The sequence below is a fragment of the Euphorbia lathyris genome, chromosome 9 (assembly GCF_963576675.1).
Source record: "Euphorbia lathyris chromosome 9, ddEupLath1.1, whole genome shotgun sequence".
NCBI lineage: Eukaryota > Viridiplantae > Streptophyta > Magnoliopsida > Malpighiales > Euphorbiaceae > Euphorbia > Euphorbia lathyris.
The window spans coordinates 7,540,980-7,568,160 of NC_088918.1; the positions used below are offsets into that span (position 1 = coordinate 7,540,980).

The 27,181-nt window shown below is 33.1% G+C and overlaps 1 protein-coding gene across 1 annotated transcript; it reads left to right on the forward strand.

Annotated features, from left to right (window-relative positions):
• Positions 1–17,210: 17,210 nt before the first annotated feature.
• LOC136206743 (leucine-rich repeat protein 1-like) lies at positions 17,211–26,964 on the forward strand. The gene is made up of 7 exons (XM_065997889.1): positions 17,211–17,301; positions 17,395–17,527; positions 19,971–20,042; positions 24,151–24,294; positions 24,962–25,042; positions 25,559–25,611; positions 26,767–26,964. Exons 1-7 carry the CDS (start codon positions 17,226–17,228, stop codon positions 26,814–26,816), a joined length of 609 nt encoding a protein of 202 aa, XP_065853961.1. The 5' UTR covers positions 17,211–17,225; the 3' UTR covers positions 26,817–26,964.
• The last annotated feature ends 217 nt before the right edge of the window (positions 26,965–27,181 follow it).

Below are 27,181 nucleotides of genomic sequence, written 5' to 3' on the forward strand. Positions count from 1 at the left end.
TATTGATATTGTTCGAATTTGAAGATACATAAAGAATAACATATGTTCCTATATGTGTTATGAAACCCTCTGTAAAATATGGGACTTTAATTCCATATATAGAGGAAGAAAACCTAGATGGATCATGACTGCCTCGAAATTGAATGTCATGTGAGGCAGCCATGTTGATGTAGCATTTTGAGGATCTTAAAGTCCGAATTGGAGAAAGTTTCTTTATACAAAAGTGTTCCTAAATAATTGAAGTATATGTCTGTAAAAGGATTTGGCAATCCATTGTGTTTATTGTGAGCTAGGTTGAGTGAATTATGGTAGATGCAAATCTGAATAGTCTGTTTCTTGGCTGGAAACAGGACCGAATCATTTTGCATGCCATATATTGTGTAGAAGTGATATTAAAGTGAATTTTGGATATGTTCTACCCATATATGTCTAGTTTCAGTAGGTTCAAGAATCAGGGCATTTGGATTCATATACAGAAAGTTATGGCAGAATGTGTGCAAGTAGGTCATGTGATGATCTAAGACAAAAGGATTAGATTGCATGAACTTTGTGGCATTAGTGTCTTGTAAATCATATAGCATTCCTTAGTTTCTATTTTCATTAAGTTTATGTTAAGTCTAATTGTATCAATGTTATGTGACATTAGGAGGGCAAGGTGCAATTGAACGCACACCCGATCGTGTTGAATAGATCGAACCAAGTGCGACGGTAAGCATATTGCTTATATATGTGTATGAATGTATTGTGCCTTGTGACTTGTTGAGTGTGAGATGTGGTTGAATCTGATGTGAATGATGTGGATAATGTTTGAGTGTTTATGATACGTCATGATTGATAAGAAAGTGTTATGATTGAGTATGTTGCAGTGTTATGCGTAAATACGGCATGTTAAGCCTTGTGCACATACTGGAACTGAATAATGGTTGGATTATAAATGAATATGAGCTTGCTTAGATGGATATGTGAAATGGTCCAAGTTGAGAGTGCTATCCGAATATTATGAGCCGGAAGCACATGTCTTGAGATATATGAGTACGTGAGTGAGTGTAACTCCTCCGTAGCACAGATGATTGTATTCCGAATTTAGTGAGCCGGAATACAGATTGGGCCCAAGGACCATTTTATATATATTGTCTAAGTATAGCAAGACCTTTCTAAAATCAGTATTACTATTCTAAATGAATAAATTCTAACTTGGTACTGATGACCTATTTTGGTTTGTGCTCTTTACATTACTTGTATATACATATATGTGTAATATGTTTATTGAGTAGGCAGCTCACCCCTTGCCAACAGATTTTACAGGTTAGGTGAGTTCTTCTTGCTTAAGGTCGCACCAGCAGTGTCAGTCCATTCTCATCTAGGCATTTTGGAGTCTTGTGAATGTACTTTTGTTTTGTAAATCCTCTGTGTAGGATAATGACTTAAACGTGTATTGTAAATTATAAATACTTTCTCTTATGTATAATATGTAAAATTTATATGAGATTGAAGTTTATATGATTGAGAATTGAAAACATGTCTATGACTGATATTGTGTGAGATATCATGTGATCCAAATGAGGGGGTTACACGTTCACTATTCACGTTTTTACTATTCACGTGCATTAGCTAAGTTTTTACCATTCACGTTTTTACTATCCATATGCACTATTCACGTTTTTACTATTCACGTGCATTAGCTAAGTTTTTACTATTCACGTGCACTATTCACGTTTTCACTATTCACGTTTTCACTATTCATGTGCATTATTCACATCTACACTGTTCACGTCATTTCTACTGTTAGCATGCATAAATTCGTAGTGTCACTATTCACATGCATATAGCGCGCATTCTTGCAAAAATAAACAGGTGTTACTTGTAAATAAGGGAGTTCATGTTTTCTAGCTAAAGTCCTCTAAGGCAGTCTAAGGGTTAGCATGCAAATCATGTTCGTATAGGAATGCTAAAGCCTAGAGTTCGAATCAAATAAAAGGGAGAAATTACTTACCTCGTTGCAGCGTGTCCTGCTCAAATGTGTTGTAGGGTCGTGGAAGGTATCCACTCTATTCAGGTTTACGTAAACCTCGTCCATGCCTCTAGTGCCATCCCATTCGTCTAAATCCATCCCGAGAATAATCCAAATTGAAGTCTAGTGAGAGAAAGAGGAGAGAGAAGGTGTGGGGTTGAAATGAAAGCCCACCACCTTATATAGGAAAAGGGAATGACATTCCCGTAAATAGTGAAAAAAGTACGATTTGACATAAAGGTAAAAAGTAAATAATTAATTACTAGGTGTACAGACCTCCGATTTGCAGTCCGTTTCAGCCTGCGTTTCTCCCAGACAGTGACCAACATTGTCAAGATATGAACTCCAGACAACAGTCAATTTTTACAGAACAGTGATACCAGTCAAAATACAGACGACAGTCAACAGAAAAACAATCGTTAATCTATATCATTTCAGACTAAAACACGTTCCCATTGAACCTTCGAGATGATAGCTCCAGTGAGAAAATACAGACAACAATATTGTAAGAAAATCCAGAAACAGCCCCCGCTTTTGAGCCATTTGACTCACGGTCGTAGACCGGAGTTGCTTTTTAGCCATTTGACTCACGGTCACAGACCGGAGTTGCTTTTTAGCCATTTGACTCACGGTCGCAGACCGGAGTTGCTTTTGAGCCATTTGACTCACGGTCGCAGACCGGAGTTGCTTTTGAGCCATCTGACTCACGGTCGCAGACCGGAGTTGCTTTTGAGCCATCTGACTCACGGTCGCAGACCGGAGTTGCTTTTGAGCCATCTGACTCACGGTCGCAGACCGGAGTTGCTTTTGAGCCATCTGACTCACGGTCGCAGACCGGAGTTGCTTTTGAGCCATATTTACCTAAAATCGTAGACTAGGGTAGCTATTGAGCCATCATCCTCGCAGTCACAGACTGGGGTAGCTTTTGAGCCGTTTTACCTAAGATCGGAGACTATGGTAGCTATTGAGCCATCATCCCCACAGCCGTAGACCAAATCGCTTTAGAGCCGTTCTCATCGCAGTCAGCCAACGTAGGCCGGAGTCGAAAATGGGGACATTCGCTAGCAGCCGATTCAGAGGCAGCACGGTACAACCCAAAGCAGAGCCTGAAGGAAAGCGGGAACGCACGACACCAAAACAGGTATGCTCCCTCCTACTCTTTACGTGTCTTTTACTTTTATATGTTTCACACTGCATGTGTTATGTTAGCAAAAAACGTCTTCGAAACACACACATCACTGTCAAAATAGAAAAGTAGGGGCAACTGTAGACACCGAGTCGGAGGACTTGTGACGAAAACCTGAAAACAAGACGGTTGAAGCGATTGATTCCGGAAGTTTTGAAAAACAAAAAAATATAAAGAATAATAAGCGTATAATAAGGAAAGAAAATTAACGGCATGGCACGGGTGCTTAGCGGCATCCTGCACGTGGACGAAAATGGTCGAACGCCCGCTCGGCGGCACGAGACATGAGCTCGGCGTCCGTCGGACGCATCGCGAGTGGCACGCTCTCGACGTCCGAGAAATGCCCGGGTCTGGTGGCACGGTGCGCGCTCTCGTGGGCCACTGAGCGTGCGCGCACGGTAGCGCGAAGCGCGCGTTCGGCGGCCACGACGTGTGAGCGTCCGACGGTGCTAAACGCACGCTCGGCGGCCGCGGGGTGCGCGCGCCCGACGGCGCGAGGCACGCCCCGAAGGTCGTCGGGCGAGCGCCCAACCACGTCGGGCGAACGCCCAACGAACGTTGGGCGAACGCCCAACGATGGTTGGGCGCGAGCGCCCAACCTTGCGTTGGGCGGCCGCCCAACAATGTTGGGCGGTAGCCCAACTTAGTGTTGGGCGGCCGCCCAACATGCCTTGGGCGGCCGCCCAACGACTTTGGGTGACGCCCAATTTTACTTGGACGTCGCCTAAAGTTCCGGGACCCGTTTCCCTATATAAGGGCACGGATCCCAAGGCAAAGAGGAGGGATTTTAGAGAGCTTCTCACACTAGATATTTTTCTAGAGAGAGGAAGTTGATTTTTTTAGGAAAAAACATTTTTTTTCCTAAAAATTGAAAATCTCTAAATTTCCTAAGTTCAATTTTTACTAAATTTTCATAAAAAAACGGGAGCTCGCGGTTCGTGGAATCAATCGGCTTCGACGGTCAGATACCGAATTTAAGGTATTATCCGAGGACTAGACTCTTTATTTTATTTAATTTATTCTCTTCTTCTATTTTTTTTTTTTATGCTATAGTTTTTTATTCATTTAGTTATTTATTTATGTTATCACATTTTATTTAATTAGCGTATTTAGTTAATTTTCGTTTCGTGTTAAATAAAATTTGGTTTTGTTTTAAAATAAAAAACCTCGTTTTGATATCCCCATACGAACCGTGATCCGATAAAAAGGTAGTTCGGGTATCGAAAACGTTGTAATTATAAGTTTTTAATTTAAAAGAACTTTTCGAATAATGTTTTAAAATGAAAATATCGTTTTAGGAATTTCCGTTTTCGACTATGATCCATTTTTGGTAGTTCGGAAATCCAAAACGATTGAATTAGATTTAATTTAAAGCTTTTGAATAAATCTGGAAACATTTAGGAGTGCTGCTGTAATTGACCAATTCTGTCACTAAATGCTGTTTACCGACGGATTTTCCGTCGGTAAATCTGCCAAAATGTAAAAAATGCTATTTCGGTCCCTTTTTCTTAACTTTTAAACTTTTGATCCTTAATATATATGTGTATAATTACGTAATATATGTTTTTCAAATTATTTTAGAATTTTAGCATATATATTTATTTTAGAATATTTGTTTATCATTTTTATTCTATTTACAATATAAGTATAAATATATATATGTATTTCCTTTTTATTAATTTGGGCTATGTTTAAATATTAGTTACTTGATATTTTGAGAAATAATGGATAGATATTAGTATATGTCATTTTTGGTATTTAAAACTATATTAGTTATGTATATATATATAGTTTTGGGATATTTGGGTTGTTTTGATTATTGAATGAAATTATTCTTGGGAAAATGTTATTTTCTTATTCATAAGATTTACTTATTATTTTCACATTTTTGTATAAATATATTGTACCTATTATTTTATATACATATAGTTCCTTTTGTATTAACTTTTATTTTCATATTCTATTTTTGATTTAAATGTATATATATATATGTTAGAATTACTTCCTTTATTCTTTTGGGCTTAATTATGGGTCCATGTTTCAAATGGGCTTGATTTAAGTGTAAATATTAGTTTAGATAAGTTTATGGTTGTAATTATAATAGTTAGAGAGTCCATTAAATAAGTGGGGAAAACAAATCACAAAAAGAGAGTTTTCAATTGAACTATTTAAACTAATGAGTTTTTTAGATTTCTAATGTAAATAAATAGAGTCGTTCTTATTGATACTTCAAATCGTCTTCAAAACACCACGTTTTAAAACCTTAAATCCGTTCCAAAGGCGGATTAAAGGATCATTATAATTAAAATCGTTTTCTTTGTGAATAATAGAATTTTCGAATCATTTTCTTAAAGGATTTGTACGAAATAAAATTGACTTGTATGTTTAACCACGTCTTCTCATTAAAAGTTTTTTATCTCAAACGTTTTCGAATACTCGAGTCGTTCCAACGGCGATTCGGGTAAACTTCATCAAACGGGGCTTTAAAACGCACCTAAATCGTTCCAACGGCGATTAAGGTGCGAACCATGCAAATAAACTCGTTTTGGGGGAATAAGTTAGTGTAGAATAAACACACAACATGACATGTAAATAAGTCGTAAATAAATCATTTCTTCCTTTCCCCTCTCTGTGTATGTATAACATAAATGGGTGATTCTTTACTGATGTGGCTTTTCAATATCATATGCTTAAAACGGTTTCTAAAAAGAGAAAGAAAAGGGTTTCAAATGAATTTTAAACTTAAAGAAGTATACGATTAGTCCGTTATCGCCTAACATGCTGAGTAGGAGGCCGGTGGTTCATAACCGGGCGATGTCGGGGTGCCTAGTAGCCTTTCTTCGGAAAGGAGCTAGCCTTCTCGGCTCGTACCTAAGTTTTCCGAACCCACATCGGTCTCCCGCAAGGGATCGGTGTTCATTTTCCCATTCGTGGGTGGCGACTCTTCCATATCTCCGAGCTCCGGTCCTGCCGAGCAGCTTGATTCCACGATTGGTTGCTTTCGGCGCCAATCACCGCTTACGTCGCCATGAGGTTGTCCACCCCCTGGTCCGCCCGGGAGATTAGGCCGCGGCACCTCGTCTAACAACGGGTTAGGAAGAATTAGCTTTTTAGTGCATAATTTCCTTCTTCAGCATGGCCTAAGCCATGGGCATGGGTTAGGACCTGGCAGATTTCTCTAATTTCATTTTAAGCTCCATAAAATTAGCATTTTAATCTCCAATTTGAACTGAATCTCCAAAAACACCTATAAAACACAAAACAAGATAAATAAGCCCTAATAAAGTAAAACTAACATTAAACTAAAGAGAATTAAGATATAAAGATGTACATAAATATAGACACATCAATTATGATATTCATGTGCAGTAGCAATCTTTATGGTTATGACCGTTATACGTGATATTATTATTAAAACAAGTACGATTAAAATTCTATTATGAATTTGTTTGACATATAATATTTACTCGGTTTTATCCTTTGACTAAGCTCATTCTAGAGTCAGGGACCAACGTGAAGGAATTATTAAGTTGATTCCAAGATGAACTAAAAATTCCATAAAGAGACATTGCATTATACATGATATTTGCCAACAAGGCAATGCAAACAGTCTTTTGCTATGAAGTATGTTCCGTGGATCAAGCCACTGATCCCCAAGGTAAATGAATATAGCTTTTATGCCTTACCACAATCTTTTAATAATGGACAGGGTATGCCCCACTTATGGAGTTCTTTCAGTGCTAACCCATAAGTACAAGGGAATTGCAAATACTGCAACCAGTGCCAAACACTGGCATGAAAAATAAAGCTCAAACCAGAGAAGTGTAGATTCGAAGTCACTTCAGAAAAATTCCTTGACTACGTCATTAGCCAAAAAGGAGTTAGAGCAAATCCAGATAAAGTAAAAGCACTATGAGGCAAATGGCGAAAAGAGCGCCTAAATAAAAGCCCTACGAGGAGAAATGTGAAAAGAGCGCCTAAATGAAAGCCCCACAAAGGGTGAGAAAGATCCAGAGGTTGAACGGGCGGATCATCATACTAGGAAGATTGTCAACAAGCATATCAAGGTATAAAATAATTCCTAGCAGAACCACCCTTGATGAGCAGACCAATCTGAAGGGGAGACCTGCATTTGTATCAATCTGTCATGGATAAAGCTATGTGCACCGTGGTTATTCAAGAAGAAGAAGGTCAGCAGTTCTCCATCTATTATGTTAGCAAAATGTTGAAGGATGCGGAGACAAGATATTCGAAGCTAGATAAAATGGCTCCCACGGTTGTGACAACATCCATTCGCGTTAAACCATAGCTCAAAACATAACCTCAACATGATCGAGATCGAGATCAAGATCAAGAGCCGGCTTCACCATCATGATTCAACATTAAACACATGAATGATGAGATTGAAAGGCAAGTGCATGCCGCTCTGGATAGACAAGAGAACAATGCAGAAAGATACGCCATCCAGTTAACAGGAATTCGCCATTCACAGCGCGAATCATGGGGTACGAGGCGGAAAAAATGATTAAAGCTTCCAACTTGCCACAATATAAAAGAAAAGAATCAATATAAGCGGGACATTACATATCCCGAACCCAAAGGAGGGGAGCATATAACCGTTGGAAGAAACGCCAAAGCGTACTACAGGTTGGCCACCACACTGAAGCTTGCTGGGAGCTGGCAAACTAGATAGCTTTATCGAGAATAACAAATAACAAGACGACAAGCAGAAGAAAGATCCCAAAAAGAAATTCAAAAGTGTCATTAATGTCATAGCAGATGGACCAGTGTATCAGCCACCCGTGGAAAAAGCAAAAATATCCGTTCTGGATAAAACATCCCTCAATTGCCCCTTTTGCAGAAACAGGTCCAGTAATCTCTCCACATACAGATGCATTGACAATTGAAGGATGGGAGATGAAATGAAGCAAGTAATGGTAGACACGGGCAGTTCTTGCAATGTCATCACCATAGGTCACACTATCCGGACCAAAGGCCAGGTAACTTTCGAATGCAAGCTGGCGGATGATGATCAAGCGTGGATTGGTGATTTGGAGTTCTCTATTATGAATGGACAATTAGCTTATAACATCATTATTTGGCGGCCGTTCATCTCAGAGGTTGCAGCCCTAATTTCCATCCGTCGTCTGGCAATGTACATTCCCACCAGCAAAGGAGGAGTCATGATTAGCGAGAATAAAAAGGTGGCTCAAGAGACCTACTCGGCGTCACTATTGATCCGTCCACAATCCAAAGATGATAAAGATGAGGAAGATGAACTTGTCACTATAGCTTTGGGCGACACGGAAATGTTCCTTATTGCTGATGGAAAGCGAGTGCGGATCGCCAAAAGATTAAAACCTGAGATGAAGGAGGATGTTACGAAAGTTCTCATTGAGTCTGAAAGCGTGTTTTCATGGAAGAATAAGATCCTCACAGGAGTAAGCCTAGATGTGATTACTCATAAGTTAAACATCATGGAAGATGCAAATGCAGTTGCTCAGCAAAGACGGAACCATGGGTCTAAAAATCAGTATTTTTATGTATTCTTATATATGCATTAAACTGTTATAGTATCCTATATTTTATAATTTATTCTTTCTTATCATACTTCTTATATTCATTTGCCCAGTTTTGTTCTATATCTTTCCAAATTCTATAGAAGAAGAAATAGCAAAGCTGAAGAAGGCAGATGTAATCAAAGAGGTGATATACGCCCAATGGCTGGCGAATGAAAAGTTCCACAGGCGGATCAATTACCTCAAAGATAGGACAATTGATCCCCATCACGGGCGGATCCCCTTTCCATAAAGATAAGAAGCACAGACCCTCAGGAGCTTTCAAATGAGCTCAACTCTCTCCTCAAAGACAGGAAAAATATTGGTCACCATCAAAAGCGGGTTAAAATTATCTCAAACATGAGAAAATTACACCCTAAAATTTCTCCTCAAAGATAGGAGAACAATAATCTCAGCGATGGATCGATCTACCTTAAAGATAGGAAACAATTGATCGTCGTCAGAGACAGAGTTAAAACATTTCTCAGACGTGAGAACTTTACACTCTCAAATACTCTTCCCAAAGAGGAGTCTCAAGACCTGGCAGCGGATCGATTCACCTCAAAGATAGGAAGTAAATCGATCGCCTAAGGCAGCTTAACTTCCTCACCAGGAATAAAAGCTTCTAACCTTCACAAAGGTTCACACATTGGGGTACGACTGGCCACCTACCCTAAACAATCGGAGAAATCCTAAACCAGATTCTAAAAAGTTACTTGCTAAAAGATATAATGCATTAGTAAAAATAGTTCTGGAAAGAAAAAGGTTCATCCAAATAAAGAAGCCTCGTCTTCATCAAAGATAATGAAGCCTCGTCTTCATCTCTAAATAATGAAGCCTCGTCTTCATCCAAGATAATGAAGCCTCGTCTTCATCCAAACAATGAAGCCTCGTCTTCATCCAAGCAATGAAGCCTCGTCTTCATAAAAAACAATGAAGCCTCGTCTTCATCAAAAGCAATGAAGTCTCGTCTTCACAAATGCAAAGTAAAAACACTTTGGAAAATGAGTAAATGCTAAAAAGGCAAGTGCCTAGAGTGTAAAAACCCCCCACAAAATGCACAAAAGTCCCTAAATGGATGATCATTCTTACTGATCCCTAAGGGCGGCTCATTCTCCTCAATATGGCAGAACTGAAGAAAAGAAGTCCCTAAGGCGAATCATAATCCTATGCGGTAGGAACAAATGGTCCTATAAAGGGCAGGTTATTCCTTTCTAAAGGAAATATAACTCTCAAGAAGCCCCTATAGGCTAACAATGGATACGGTTAGCCACCTATCCACGAAGAAGCAAAATCCCCTAAAAGCATATCATATCCATATGTGATCCCCCATCCAGGGCGGGTCCACTTTCCTCCAAGATAGAAAAATGAAACACCATTTAAATAGCCCTAAAGAGCTTTTTATACCTTTAGGGGGGGCTTCTGATAACAACCCAAATTATTCTTGAATAAGGAATAAGGGAAAATAAATAGAAATAATGGCAAACCATTATTCCTTCTAAAAGAGATATTTATGCATGATTAATATGGAATTAATGACAATCATTGCAGGATTAATGCAGGGGTGAATATATAAATAACGAAGAAAATGAAGGAGTTTATAGCATTATGCCGCATCACGTGGAACATGGCGAGATACGGCATAACGAGATACGCCATAACGAGATACGCCCGATGAGAGCGAGTAGTGGAGACCCGCCATAGCTCTCAAGGAGAGCGTACATACGCCTTGACGGGTCAAAGAATACGAAAATGCGCCTTTATTACCATCCATGAATAAGAATAAATACAATTAAATGGCAATTAATAGCCATTAAAGGGGAATAAAGACTTGACTGTTCGAATACCTCAACTCTGAGGGTTTCAATGCTAAATACTAGGATTAATAGAGAATTGATAGCAATTAAAGACGAGTAATGACACGACTCTTCACCTGCTTCCCCATTAATACTGAAGGTTACAAAAACCTATATAAATACCCCAACTTCATAGGATCAAAGGTACACTTACTGATTCTCTACTTTTGTGCTTACAGTTTATTCTCAGAAATATTACTGACTTTGGCATCAGAGTGTCCCCGGCCGATCCCAACGGCACCTCACAGGGAAGTACTCTGATCAAGGATTTTTCCACAAGTTATCAGATATTATTCATGAACTTTCGAGCTTGTTCATGAGCCTCTATTGACGATGTTCGTGAACATTATAATCAAGATTGTTTGTGAATTTGTTTACGATCCTATAACTGAAGCAAGCTTTCAAACTGAGGTTTGTCATGCTCAAACTTGGGTCGTTTGCGAATCGAGCTTCTAAATCGTATTCGCGAGCGACTCGTTTACAAATAGAGCCTAATTGAACCGCGCTTTTATCAAGCAGACCACCGAACCACTTATAAATGGCTCAGGTCATTTACTGTCATACTTAAAAGCTAAAAAAGTTGGGAAAGTTGTTTTCGAGAAAGGCTACAATTTATAGCTCTAGGGAAAGTAGTTGACACAAATATAACCATAACTTTCAATCTAACCTAATGTATTTATTTTCTTATTTTTTAATTCTTAACTTTTAAATCTTTTATTGTGTTTTTATCAAACACGTACGGTCCGTTTGGTACGTTGTAATGCAATGTAATGTAATCAATGTTGTAATATAATCAAATGGAACCATGATTATATTACCATGTTTGGTTGTCAAATTTTAATAAAATTGATAAATGCAATTATCATTACAATACGTATGTTTATATTTGTTAAATACAATTTTTTTTTCTCTTTTTCTTGCATTTCCATTTTTTTTCAATTTCATTTTCCATTTTTCATTGTTTTTCCCCATTTTTTTCATTTCGCAAATTTTTTGTGTTTTTTCTCGTTTTACCATTTTCGTGTTTTTCGTATTTTTCTCGTGTTCATGTTTTTTCTTTTTTTACATTTTTTTCTCATTTTCGGATCTTTCACTTTTTCGGCTTTTATGTTTTCATGTTCTTTTCGTATTTAGCCATTAGTAATAAAAATACAAAGGCTAATCGTAATTGGGATTCATGTCTATTTTGTTTGTAATGCCCATTACATAAATTTGTGAGAAAAATTAGATGATGTAATGGTGATTCATTACGACAAAAATGATATGACTCACCAAAAATTGTAATGAGCCTCCATTGTAATGGTCATTCCATTACAACATTCATTACAACGTACCAAACAGGGTCTTACTTTTTTCTACATCACTTTCTCACACAAAAACTACTCAATAATAAATTATTAAATGAAAAATAAAATAATGAGGCATTAGGAGCTCCTCAATTATAGAGAGGATGGAGAAATTCTTAATGAATTGAAGAGTCACAAAGAAGCTATTAGAGTTGATTTTTAACTTTTTCGTCTCAAATTTAATTTAAAAGTCCAACTAAAAGGTTGTTGGGGATGCTCTTACCTTATGCAGACTCTCATCTCAAGCATACTTCTTCTACATTTTGATTAATGAATAGATTTTTAATTTTTTTTATCTACTTTCATTAAAATAAAAGGTTAATTAATCTCAACCATTTATCCTATTTGGTAAACCTAAATCTAAACCTTTGATTTAAGTAAAAAATAATATGAAAAGACATAAAAGTAGAAAGGAGGGAAGAAAGGTAAGGACCCGTCTGGTTATCTACTGTTTGCACTTACTGTTTTTCAAAAAAACATGAATTATCTACTTTTATAAAAGCTACTTGTGAGCTATAAAAGACAAACAACATATGTCGAGGTGAAAAGTATGTAACCAAACACCGAGAAGAGCCCCTTCTATAATGTGACACGAGAAACCAACAAACTTCTGTTGTAGTTTTAAAACCCCGTTTATTTGCCGAAAATGTTGTCACAACAACTCTTAAAAAAACCAATTAATTTGAGCATACCAAGTCTAAGGAAGTGAAGATGAAGCAATTTACTTGTACATAAAAGGAAGGTAATTTTTGTGTGCTTTTAATAGAACAATGGGTTGTATTGGAATAATAGTAATAGTACTCCCAAAAGTAGAGTTTAATAGTTTATCCACAGGTTTGTTTGTTTGTTGTTTACTGTTTACTTTACTGTTATAGTTTGTTGTTGCCATCAGAAAAGTAGAGATTTCTTAATTTTGTAAAAAGCTGCTGCTTTTCATGTATGGAAAGGCAAACAACAGCTTCTAACCAGACTTAAAACTCTTATTTTCAATATGAAAAGACAAACAAGATATAGAAATGGAGTAAACAAACATCCTCTAAATCTCCTTGTAATTATTCATTTGTTATATGAAGTGATCAATTTCAATGTTACGATTTGTTGTGTGTTGTTGGAAAAATTTGTTTTTCCAACAAACAGAGATTCTCTGCTTTTGTAAAAAGCTATTTTGTATGTATAAAAGGCAAATAGAAAGTTTCTAATGGCGAAACGTAGTGTGGGACTCATAGCGCGAAACTCGGAAAGATTGCTAATGGCGATCGCAGGAATTCCAATCAGCCCGTGTGAAAACGGTGGAGGAAGCTGAACTAATGGCAATTATCAAAGGTATTAATTGGGCTCGTGATTGTTGTTTTAACAAAATAATTATAGAGTCAGATGCAGAATTAGTAATAAAGAAGCTTAAAAGTGATTGTGTGCAACAGTCTTCCCTCTCATTCCTCTACGAAGATGCAATATAGTTATGCTTGGTTTTTTATGTTACAGCTTTAGTTTTACTCTTAGATCAGGAAATTGTGCTGCTCATGCATTAGCAAAATGGACAAAGGATTTGGCTTCCTCAGTTGTCATTATGGAAGACTTAGTCTGGTTTGTAATGATCGTCATTTAATTACCATTTGAATAAGATCTCCTTACACTTAAAATTCTTCTTTTTTGAAGTGAAAAAAAGAGAGGTGAAAAGTAAGTAAACAAATACCCATAAATTAGACTAAATGTGATTGATTTGGTATATGTTGAAAATAGGGATGGCAACGGGTAGGGTACCCGCGGGTAGTGTCAATCTCAAACCCTTACCCGTTTATTTTTTAATTACCCGTACCTGTCTCATTACCCTAACGGGTATATTTTTGCATCCCATACCCTTCCCATTTAATTCGCGGGTACCCATGGATATCCTTACCCGTTAAGAATCAATAAATAAATTAAAAAATATTACAAATTTAACAAAGTATAAATTTAATAAATCATTTATCTAAAAATTGAACAAATTGAACCTTAATCAATAAGAATAAGAATAAGTAGTTTAATGATATCACTCAATGGTTGAAAAACAAAAGGTTAGGGTTTAAGTGGTGAAACTCTTAGCCTAGTGGTTGAGAGCTTACCTATGATTAGGGAGGTCATGGGTTCGAATCATATCCGGGTGGGTTGAGGATTTTTCTTTCTTCTTTAATGTAAGTGCATTGTGCACAAATTTTTTTTTTTAAAAAAAAAAGGTTGGGGTTTAAAATCTCAAATATTATATCTAAAAAACAATAATTTTTTTTAATATATAAAAGAGTTATGACGGGTAACGGGTACCGGGTACCATGGGAGGTATTCCCATCCGCATCTCATTACCCTAACGGGTAATTATTTTGATATCATACCATTTCCATACCCTTTTATACAGGGTACGGATAGTCCCATTAGGGTCGGGTAGTGCCGGATATCCGCGGGTACACTACCCGTTGCCATCCCTAGTTGAAAACCATATTTAATTTATATAATACATCGAAGAAATCAAATGTAACAAAATGATAAGTCATACATAAACACAACCATTTTTTTTATAATTTAGGAGACAAATAATACTTTAAACCTTATTATTAAGAAGTTTCAAAGATGAAGACTGGGTTTTAATTACTTATTATATAAATGTGTAGACTTGATCAATCGACTTGCAGCCAAAAGAGAAATTTTTATTCAAAATAATTCCAGAAGCTCAAAAAACTAATATTTGAGTCTTTTTTTTTTTCTTTTCTTTTTTCCTACCTAAATTAATTAAATAAATTGACTAAATTAGAGTGGTTGAGATCTCTTTTTCTTTTAAAAAAAATTCTTGTATAGTGAAAAGTAATTTTTTAGAATGACAATTTTTAATATGAAAATACCATTTATTGTTTTGCCTAATACACAAATAACCTCTGAACTTGTCCAAATGTTACAACTGTCTCCTTAAACTTTCAATTGTAACAACTTACCCCTTAAACTTGTCCAATTATAAAACATAACCCCTCAAACTTGTCCAATTGTAAAATATAACTCCAAATTGTTGACATAGACTGCAATTGAAGAAACACGTGAAATACAAAAGTTGCAACGCTCGTGGAGTGTGATAATTAGATATTTGGCGTGATACGAATTCAGAGAAACATTTTTACGGTTGCTTCAAGTGCGGGATAAAAAAATTCCAAATTTGGGGTTATGTTTTACAATTGGACAAGTTTAAGGGGTAAGTTGTTACAATTAAAAGTTGGAGGGGGCAGTTGCAACATTTGGACAAGTTCAGTGGTTATTTGTGTATTAAGCCAAAAAAATTTAATCGCGTGGAACACATCTTCCACATATAGCATACTTTTTTTTTCAATCGAGTGATTAATTAATTATATTTTATGTAATTTCAAGGGGTTTGCTCATTTTATGCAAGTTGAGAGAGCTATCAAGACACTTTGAAAGTTTAGAAGGTCAATCAAACTTTTTGACAAATTCAGGGAATTAGTTGTCGGGTAAATTACACCCACGGTCATTGAACTTTATCCATTTTAACATTGTGGCTACTGATGTTCAATTCTTAATGGTATGACTACTGAAATTTACACTTTTTATAACACCGGTGGTCACTTTACTTTAACTAACTCCTCAAAATGATCGTTAACGGCCTCAAATTGAAAATATTCAAGATTAAAGTTGTTTAGAACGACATTTACTATGAAACCACATTTTTTATTTTCCAGAATCATATTTTTTGAGCTTTCTCTCTTTAAAAATTCACTATCTCTCATACCCACACAACACTTAAATGACCCCAAACAAAAATTTTTAAGAATTAAAGTTCCTTAGAATATCATTAACTCATCGATTTTTCTATTTTGAGACCCCAAATGAATTAAAGTTCAGTGGCCATATACCGTTAAGAGTTGAAGTTCAATGACTACAATATTAAAATGAGTAAAGTTCAGTAGCCATAATTTACTCATTACAACCAAATTAACTTAATTTCTTGATAATTAAATCAACACAAAATGGGAACAAGGGCGCTCAACTGTAAAACTTGTTTTCTCTAATATTAGAAGTGTAACACTTTTTCAGTATGCAACTTACTTTTTTACAACCGTGTGATTAATTGATTACACTTTACGCAAATTTAAGAGATTAATTGGATATTTTATGCAAGTTGAGAGGCTATCGAAACAGGACCAATCAAACTTTTTTGGGTAAATAATTTATTTAGTCCTCTAGTTTTTATCTAACGCACTGTTTAGTCCATCTATTTTGAAAAACACATTTTAAGGTCCATATCTTTTGCCAATATTAACCTTGTGGGCATTTTATCTATTTTTTTAGATTTTTAACCGAATATATCTTAGCTTTTAGAACAACTACAGTACAATACAAGTTGACCATGTTACTCTGTTACTTTATATCTATATGTTTATGCTAAAATATAACGATTACAAGTCTAAAAAAATTAGACAAAATGACCAAATGGTTAATATTGGCAAAAGCTAGAGACCTTATAATGTGTTTTTCAAAATAGAGAGACTAAACAGTATGTTAGGTAAAAAGTAAAAGACTAATAAATTAATACCAGTGGTCACTCGACTTTAACTAACTCATCAAAATGACTGTTAAAAACCTCAAAATAAAAATATTTAAGAATTAAAGTTGTTTAGAATGACATTTACCATGAAACCACATTTTTTATTTTCCAAAATCACAGTTTTTCAAGCTTTCTCTCTCTAAAGATTCACTCCATCTCCTAACCAAATAACGTATAAATGATCTCAAAATAAAAATTTTCAAGAATTAAAGTTTCTTAGAATATCATTAACTCTTCGATTTTTTATTTTATTTTGAGACGGTCAACGGTATTAAAAACTGTAAAGTTCAATGATCATATACCGTTAAGAATTGAAGTTCAATAACCACAATATTAAAATGGATATAGTTCAGTAGCCATGGGTATAATTTACTCATTACAACCAAATTAACTTAATTTCTTGATAATTAAGTCAACACAAAATGGAAACAAGGGTATTTTCTTCAACTTTGGTCATTTTACTTTCTTTTTTTTTAGGCGTGTGCAACACATCTTCAGAATGCAACTTACTTTTATACTGATTACAGTTTATGCATATTCAAGAGGCTAATTACATATTTTATCAAGTTGAGGAGCTATCGAGACAAGAACAGTCAAACTTTTGACAAATTCAGAGATTTATATATATATATATATAGTGTGGAAACAACCAAATTAACTTAAGTTCTTGATAATTAAGTCAACACAAAATGGGATCAACATCAAGGGCTCTTCTCTATCTTGTTCTTGCTATAGCCATTACAGCAGTAGACTGCAATTCTGAAGGTATTGAAAAACAACCTGCTAATTAACTTAATTAATCACTAATTAATTGTTGTTTTAAAGCTAATTAATCATGTTAATTTGTGAAATTAACAGTGGATGTTCTTCATAAATGGAAACAAGAACTTCTTGATCCATACAATGTCTTAAGCAGCTGGGATCCAACTCTGGTTAATCCATGTTCGTGGTTTCATATCACCTGCAATTCTCAAAACTCTGTTGTAAGATTGTAAGTATCTCTTTTTTCCCTCAAATTCTTTGTGTTCTAATCGTTTCGGGATTTGAAAGTGTCCAGAATTGTATTTAACGAGAGTTAACGGTACAGTTCGGGTCGATTCTAAGAAAAAGTGAATGGTTCGTTCCGGTTCTGGGTATGTTTGGTCGGGTATTCAGTCTGGTTTAAGAATTTCTAACGTATTTGTTTAGTAATATTGTGAAGTCGAAAATTTCTAGAATTGTATCTATGGTCAGGACGGAGATAGGTGTCACCTAGGGGTGAGTACAGTTCGGTACAGTACAGGGATTCAGTGACGGATCCAGGATTCATTGTCTCTCGTGATTTATGGGTGCTAAATTGATATTTTTAGTGTTTTAAATAAAAAATTAAAAATCGTACACAATTTCCATAGAATTTTTAACATTTTCTGGCGACCAGTGCGGGCTTCAAGCCCCTCCAAGTCCCCCTCTTGATCTGTTCCTTAAGGAATCTGAAAATCTCCAGAATTATATCTAATGAAGTCAATGATATAATTCGGTTTGGTTCTAAAGAAAAACTCAACAGTTTAATCCGGTTCTGAATCATTTTTTCGAATATTTGATCTGGTTCTAGAATCTTCAATATGTTTACTCAGTAATATTAGGAATTTGAAAATCTGCAGAATTGTACCTAATTAAGTCAACAGTATAATTCGGTTTGGGTCTAAAGAAAAAGTCAACGATTTAGCCCAAACCTCGATCTTTTTATTCGGATATTTGGTCGGGTTCAAGAATCTCTAATATCCACCCTCAGTCTAAGGACCTCCGCTGGCCTCCAGGACCACCCGTACCAATGATGGTTCCGACCTTTTATTTTTGACAGATTGAGGGTTTGGTGTGCAAGATGGCCCCTCAAATCTATGTATTGAAAAAAAAATTGCTCGAGAAAGGTGTAATTAGATTTTATATCGTGATTGGATGGCAAACTACGCATGTAGTTTGAGTTTAGGTCTTCATGAGTGTGATGCGCCTCCTGCAAGCATCCAGGACATTTTTTTCTGATTTTTGTGGTTCTGGGCTTCCTAGAATGACTCATTTTCAAGGGTCGGTTTGTTTTTTGTGTTTCCTCAGGATTAGCCCCTCCATTGTACAAAAAAAAAAAGATTTTATATCGTGAATTTTTTTTTAAAATTAGCTCCTACAACGGAATAGTCTTGTATTCGCCACTCATTATTTGGTTGTAAAGAAAAAGTCAAAGTTGCATCTAATTCTAAATCTTTGTATTTAGATATTCGGTGCGGTTCAAAAATTTACAAGATTCATTCTTAGTCATATAGTCATAGTAGAAATATTGATTTAATTTCACCCTTTTTCTAAGATATAAATTTGACATATTTGATTCATTTGAAAAAAAAAAAAGTTGAAGTCCTCTTTGACAAATAGCTGTTAGTTGTTAGCTGATTACTTTAGTTGTTAGCTGATTATATTAGTTGTTACCTGATTACTTTTATAGTTAGCTGATTTAATTAGCTTATTGTGTAAATGTGTTTGGAAAAACTTAGCTGCTTGCTAATAGTTGTTTGTGTAAAATATTACCAAAAAAAAATTGTTTGTGTAAAATGACAGATAAGGACATGGTAAAACATTTATTTGTGGTTAAATGGTAGTAATTAGGGGTAGAAATGTCCTACAAAAGAGTTGGAGCAATAAGCTAATTGAAAAGGCTTTTTTAATCTAATTAATTATTTTCACATAAAAGAATCTAGGGCAAAGTACGAAAAAAATGCTCGTGGTTTACCTTGTTTACAAATAGAGGTCCGTGGTTTAAAAGTTTGCAAATAGAGGTGTGTAGTATGCTTTTGTTTACAAAACAAAGTATTTAAAATTAAACTTTTAAGTAATTGATGACAATAAAAGCATTTTTTAGTTTTTTTCAATTATATTTATATATTGACAAAAGAAGGAAAATCAAATTGAAACGGTGTAAAATGAATTTAAATATCAATTTAGTTCATACATAAACTGTCAGATTAGTAAAAAACGTAAAATTCCACCATATTATTTATTATTTCGATTTAGGAAGTTGTGTTTCGGGGGTTATGTTTTGCTGATATGTAATAATAATTTTTTAAAAAATAAAATTGTCTTTAGTTGTAATCAGAATTTAACTGTGTACATAAAACATTTATTTGTAAACTTTTAAATCACATCCATCTATTTACAAAATAGGCAAACTAAATACATTTTTTTCATACTTTTTCGAAGAATCTACATAGCAAATAAATTATAAAAAATGTGACATGTTAAGTTCATGTATCAAAATATCAGTATATAAACACTTTAAGCCTAATGTTCACTAATAACTTTAGGCACATTTACCAACTGTAAATTCTATTACATTTTTTTTTGTTTTAATCTTTTTTAATTAATTGTTGGTTGATGATAATTTTCTAAAAATTGGAATTTGATTATGAAAGGGACCTAGGCAATGCTGGATTATCAGGACCACTTATTCCTCAGCTTGGAAATTTGGCCAATCTTCAATACTTGTAAGCCCTTTTTCTTTTTTGTTAATTAGTTAATGTTTGTTATTGCTGTCTATTGTTTTATATTACGGTTTGGTGTTTACAGTTAAAAAATGCTGTCATTCTAAAAAGTAATTGCTTTTATAAAAAAAAATATATATATATATAAAAAGCAAACAAAAGATCTCCAACTAAACATTTAAAACTCTTTATTTTAAAGTAAAAAAACAATAAGAATGAGAAAATTGAGTAAACAAATACCTCTACATATAACTCTAGTTCATGAGCTCACTAGCCCGCCAATCCATTCAAACCCGTCTTTCATAGATGGAGTTTGGACATATATTTTGTTTATTGAACCCTACACAACTCAGGTCTACTTAAGCTCATATATAAAAATAGGTTGGGTTTGAGATTTATCGATGAAGCCCAATCCATTATGTTGTTACATTATATATTTATAAATTTTTTAGGAATAAAAATCAAATTTAACCCTAATATTTAAAAAAAATGTAAATTTAGTCTTAACCTATGAAATAATGCAAATTTAACCCTGACGTTTCCAAGCAATATCAATTTTAGCCCTGTGCTATCGAAAATTAGAAAAAATAGGTATTAACTGACACTTCAGACCTTCCAAAAATCAATTATATCTAAGATATTTACTTTATTACTAACAAAATTAAAAAAAAAATCGATTAAAATGCTAAAAACTAAATCTGCTATATATAAATTAACCACATTTTTTTTTGTTAAACTGTCTACAATATTTACCATTTACCATGTTATTAATATTGTTACAAACAACCAACCAAAAATATACGGAATTGTTTCAATTTATCAATAAACTTGTTGGAAGGTCCGATGCAACAGTTAAATAACAATCAAATCGATCTTTCCAAAATTTCGATAATACATAGTTAAAATTGATCTTCTTTAAACGTTATGGTTAAATCTACACCTCGACGTTATTTCTTATTGTTTTATAGTTTTACTTTTCTTTCAACTGGGCTTTTACTTGTTAATTGTATTTTCATGTTGATTTTTTTCTTTTTAAGAAAATATATCATTGCTAAGGTCCCGTTTGTTTGGGGGAAATATTATGTTCTGGAAAATTTTATGCAGAAAAAATATTGTGCAGGAAAATAAAATATTTTCCTGTGTTTGGCAACAACAATGGAAAATATTTTCCGGTGTTTGGCTACAACACTGGAAAATATATTCCAACGACTAAATATAGATTTTATGTATTTTTTATTTTCAATTGTATATATAACACAAAAAATATGTAGAGACGTGGAAAACTGTGAAAACGTAAAAAATAGAAAAAAATGTAAAAAAACCCATGAAAACAAGAAAATGTAAAAAAAACATGAAACATAAAAAACGTGAAAAGATGTCGAAAACACGAAAACGTTAAAAACACGAAAACCCGAAAAATATGAAAAACGGAAAAACATGAAAAAATATAAAAAAATGTAAAAATTTATTAAAAACACAAAAAATGCAAAATGCAAAAATTACGAAAAGTAAAAAAATATTAAAAACATGGAAAAAAAATTGAAAAACACAAAAATGTGAAAAAAAATAAATATAAAAACACGAAAACATTTTTTCACATTTTCGACATTTTTTGTACGTTTTCTTGTGTTATTAACGCTATTATGTTTTTTTTGCATTTTTTCTTCTTTTTTTGTGTTTTCACGTTTAGCTTTTCAGTTTTTCGGTTTTTCCCTTTTTCACGTTTTCTTTTTTTCGCGTTTTTTATTTTTCGTATTTTGTTACTTTTTCGTGTTATTCACATTTTTTTCATGTTTTTCGTATTTTTCACGTTTTTGTGTTTTTTTACGTTTTCATGTTTTGTTTGCATTTTTCGTGTTTTCATGTTTATCGTGTTTTCCACGTATTATCACATTTTTGTGTTTTAGCATTTTCACGTTTTTGTGTTTTTTGTTTTCTCCTTTTCGGGGTAAATTTCATCAATGGTGTACAACCTTTGGCATATTTTACACTTTGGTGTACAACCTTCAATTTATCTCACTAATATATACGAACTTATAGGTGACCTCGCACTTTGGTGTATGGCCGGTTAAAATGACCGGTAAACCCAAAGTCAACGCGCCACCTCATCATTTTTATTATCTTACCCATTAATAAAAAGGGACCCACTTAGTGTAATTACAAAAATACTCCATCCCTAAATAAGAACACTACCTCTCCATCTCTCCCTTTCTCTCTCTATCTCTCATCATTTTCTGCAAATCCTTCCTCTTTCTAACTTCTCTCTATCTTCAATCCTTTCTCTCTCTAACTTCAATTAAAAAGATAGAAACAACTGAAACCCCAATATTGATATGATCGGTTGGGTTGGGATGTGTGTTCCGTGTACATCGTTTTCTCCTTTCTTCTTCTATGTTTATTTCAATATTTGAATTCTTTATATGGATCTGTTTCTTATTTTGATTAATTCTTCTTCATTTTATTCCAACTGTAAATACCCAAATTAGCTTTTATTCTTCTTCTTCCATTTAATCTCTATATTGAAAAACTTAATCAACAGCTACATAATTATAAAGTTAATTTCATCCATCTTCCACATCTTTCTATTTCTTCCTTCTATCTGCTAAATAATTTGAGATTTGCTCATGACCAGTTCAAGGCTTGATTGTTGGGATTTTTGAGAAGAATACAGAAGAAAAGAAGAAAACGGTGCAAACAATTTTATTCAATTTTGTCAAAGTTCTGCACAAATGAAAGATACAGATTTATGGCCTTTTTATAGGCTTATAATGCAACCATAAAAGAGATTTTAAAGTAAACAATACAATCTCCACTAATTATTCTTATAACAAATAAAGACTTGGTAAAACTAGACCTAGTCAAATAACAAACTTTGAATCACAAGATCTTAATCTCAACATTGATGTTTTCAATTTTTACACAATATGAATAATTACTCACGTAACAAATTATGCTTTACTTGATATATAAATTAAGTCCATGATAATTAGATTTCATAACTACTGATAAATTACACATAAATCAACAAACATGCCCAACTGTTTCTACCTTTTTAATTGGAGAGAGAGGATTTAGAGAGAGAAATGATTGAAGATAGAGAGAGAGAGGATGTAGAGAGAGAAATGATTGAAGAGAGAGGAGGTAGAGAGAGAAAGAATTTGCAGAAAATAAGGAGAGACAGAGAGAATGGGAAAGATGAGAAATAGTGTTTTTTAGTTAGGGATGAGGGTATTTTTGTAATACACTATGTGTGGGTCCTCTCTTACTAATGGGTAAGATAAAAAATGATGAGGTGGCGCGTTGACTTTGGGTTGACCGGTCATTTTAACCGGCCATACACCAAAGTGGGAGGTCACTTATAAGTTCGTATATATTAGTGAGACAAATTGAAGGTTGTACACCAAAGTGTGAAATAGGACAAAGGTTGTACACCATTGATGAAATTTACCCCTCCTTTTTCGTGTTCATGTTTTTTGCTTTTTCAAGTGTTTGCTTTTTTTTTTTTTTGCGTTTTTGTATTTTTCGCATTTGTTCGCATTTTCATGTTTTTTGCAGGTTTTTTTTTATCATATTCTCGTGTTTTGTGACGTTTTCATATTATTTATATTTTTCGTGTTTCATATTGTTACATTTTTTAACATTTTCCCAATTTTTCTCTAAACGCGTATGTTTTGGGGAAAATGTTTTACCCTTTTGAAATGTTCCATTCGTCACTTCTCGCCGAAATTCTCCCATAGCTATGCCTATACTTGAAGTTGAGTTTACCTATGACCAAACTACACATTTACACTCAGCCCACAAATATGTCCACTCGTAACTAGTTGAATATATTTATTATTTAATCCTATCACTGAGGTTGTCGTAATTAATAAAGAACGTCGTTGGATTCTTTCTAAAAAGAAAAGTTTAATAATGAGAATATCAATATAGTTATTGTGTCATAATTATGTTATATAATCTATATATTTTACATGATTATATACGATATAAACGACAGAAATGTCATAACAGTGTTAAACAAATTATGCCAGACAAATTGTCTCTGTAAATCATATTATTGTGTAAGAAACTGACATCCGATACAATTTTTTTTTTTTTACTGAATTGGCAGAGAATTATTTAATAATAGCATATCTGGAGCAATTCCAACAACATTTGGGAATTTAACAAAGCTAATAAGTTTGGATTTGGATCATAATCAACTCACTGGATCTATTCCATCTTCTCTTGCATATTTGCAGAATTTAAGGTTCATGTAAGTATTCATCCTAAACAACCTTAAAATTCTAAAAAAAAAAAATCAATATTTATTATTGTTTGGGATAAAGTGCAAAAATACCCCTAATATTTACGGCTATGAGCAATTTTACCCCTAAATATTGGCAGTCAAGAGCAATTTTACCCATAACATTGACAAATTGGATCAATTGAAAAAATTATTCATCAAATTGTGTTTTCGGTCATGAATATTGTTATCTACACTTCACATGTATGTCATGTTATCACTTATTAGTAACAGATCATAAACATATGATTAAACGTGATTTTTTTTCAAAAAAAATATACTATATTTTTTACGAGTTGGACAAAAAAATTCAAATATTTCACCGAATTTAAAAATATTAATCTTCAATGCTATTATTAAATCACAAAAAAAATATGATTTTTTTAGGAGCATCTTATGTGCAATTGATGCAGAATAAAGAACAAAATATCTGTGTTTTGACCCAACTTACCAACATTGGGGTAAAATTGCTCTTGACTGCCACCGTTAGGGGTAAAATTGCACCATTTTAGACGTTAAGGGTAAAATTACTTAAGGATATTTTTACACTTTATCCCTTATTATTATTATTATTATTATTATTATTATTATGTTATTTTTATTAATTTGGTTCATCTAATTTATTTATTTTATGCAGGAGAATAAATAGCAACAAGCTCACTGGGTCAATACCAATGGGTATTATTAGCCTTGTAATTACTGGCAATTTGAGGATATTGTGAGTTCATATTTTTCGTACCGTAAATAATTTATTAGTTTCTACGTTTTTATATAACATATTGTTTAGTTATTTATTTAATAGTTTAATTAAACTGTTGAATAAAATAAAATGTATATGAGAATTAAACACTAGGATTAATAAATTAATTACCAAGTTATCACCTAAAACAATCTAACATTGTCATCGTTTATGCTAGTCCCGAATATGTCTTAGCTTTTAGTACAACCACAATACAATACAAGTTGAACATGTTACTCAGTTATTTTATATATATCTGTTTATGTTAAAATATAACGATTATAAGTCTAAAAAAACTAGACAAAAGGACCAAAGAGTTAATATTGACAAAATTTAGGGACCTTATAATGTGTTTTTCAAAATAGAGGGACTAGACAGTGTGTTAGGTAAAAAGTAGGGGACTACTAAATTATTTACCCTTATTTTTATCACTAAAATGGGATTATTTTATTTTAATATATATGTAACTGGCATCTGCTTTTTATGTTTTATCAGGAATGTCTCCGATAATTTGCTGACGGGAACTGTTCATACTACTAATCCTGAAGGTATATTTTCTTTTCTTTTATTTTTTAATAAAATCACTGAATTTTTATTTAATTTGAATAAAATTATTTCTTTAATTTAAGTACAAAATTTCACTATAATATTGACGCGATATATAAAAAAATTGATTATATATTAATTAAACATCATGTTAGATACGTTTGCTTTTTATGATTGACGTGACAGAAAAACATCGAACATTATGTAAAAATTAAAAAATCACATCTTCATCAAAAGTGATTTTTAGTTAACATATAATTTATTGGGTTAGTTACATTTTAGTCAAGAAACTGAAAACTATTTACAACTTTCCTATATTTAAAAAGATATTCTTAAAATATCAAATTGGGTGAAAAAAATGTTTTAATCAGTCAAACGATGCAACTGTTTTTTATATAAATAACTGACAAATGACAAAGGTAGAAATAAAAGAGGAAAGTTTGATAAAAATCCTAGAAAAAACAGAAAATGATAAAAGTAGAAAAAAAAAACTTATGAAATTGTAAATTAAAAAAGAAAACTGATTTAATATGTAATTTCCTCTAATTTATTTTCTTATGTGATACGTCAACATTACTCATATTCATAAACTCGATGGCCTGCTTTTCATGGGTCGGGTTGGACATATATATTTTGATGTTGAAGCCTACGCATAAAAATGGGTTAGACTTTAAATTTGTCTCAGAAGCCCAAGTCGGTCCAGAATATGACCACCCTTATATTATATATTATATATATATATATATATATATATATATATATATATATATATTATTTTATTAAATATATATATTTTTTTAAAATTATGTTGAAATTTTTGTATTAATAAATTTTGATGTATTTTATTATTCATAATCATATTTAATTTCAATTTATTTTTTAATATAAATATATTAATTGAGAGGGTCAAATTCTGATGGATTTGAAAAGTAATTACTTATTCAGGCCCTCTCCGGCTCAAATATATTAATTCTGAGGGTCAAATATATTAATTATTACTTTATAAATAATATAAAAATTTTGTATTTTTCTATATAAATTTTTTATATTTTCTGAAAGGAAATAAAAACAAATACAATTTTTTTTATCTTATCTATTTATTTGTTTATAGATATTAATTTTGTATTTTGGAAATCATTTGAATTTGTGTTTTTCAGGGCTTGCTATCACTACAATTATTCAGGATCCTAAAGCTCCAACAAAGTGAAGCCATTGCATTGATAAAACTATGTAGAATTTATATTTACATGTAATAAAATAAATAAATTCAATAAACATGATATTTTTTTTATTAAAAAAATTTGATAAATCAGTTCGAAGTTGGTAACACACCATTTACGTCAATTTTATTCTAATTAAAATTTGTTATTTATACTACAACTCGAATTCGAAATCGCTTAGTTTAATTATTTAAAACCCTTAAACTGCCTATTTAGGTGGATTTTATTGTATTTTTCTTATAACAACAATTAATTAGGAAATTATCCTAAGAGATTGGGACAATTTTTTTTTATTTTTAAATTAAAAAAATGAATTTCCCAATATTTTTTTCAATTTAAGATATTTTGAAAA

Bases quoted from the DNA above. Each gene is read 5' to 3' on its own strand.
- LOC136206743 (XM_065997889.1), top strand. From the start codon at position 17,226: ATGGGATCAACATCAAGGGCTCTTCTCTATCTTGTTCTTGCTATAGCC. The intron at 24,295-24,961 runs GTAAGTATTCAT...TATTTTATGCAG, and splicing joins TTGCAGAATTTAAGGTTCAT to GAGAATAAATAGCAACAAGC. The intron at 25,043-25,558 runs GTGAGTTCATAT...ATGTTTTATCAG, and splicing joins ACTGGCAATTTGAGGATATT to GAATGTCTCCGATAATTTGC.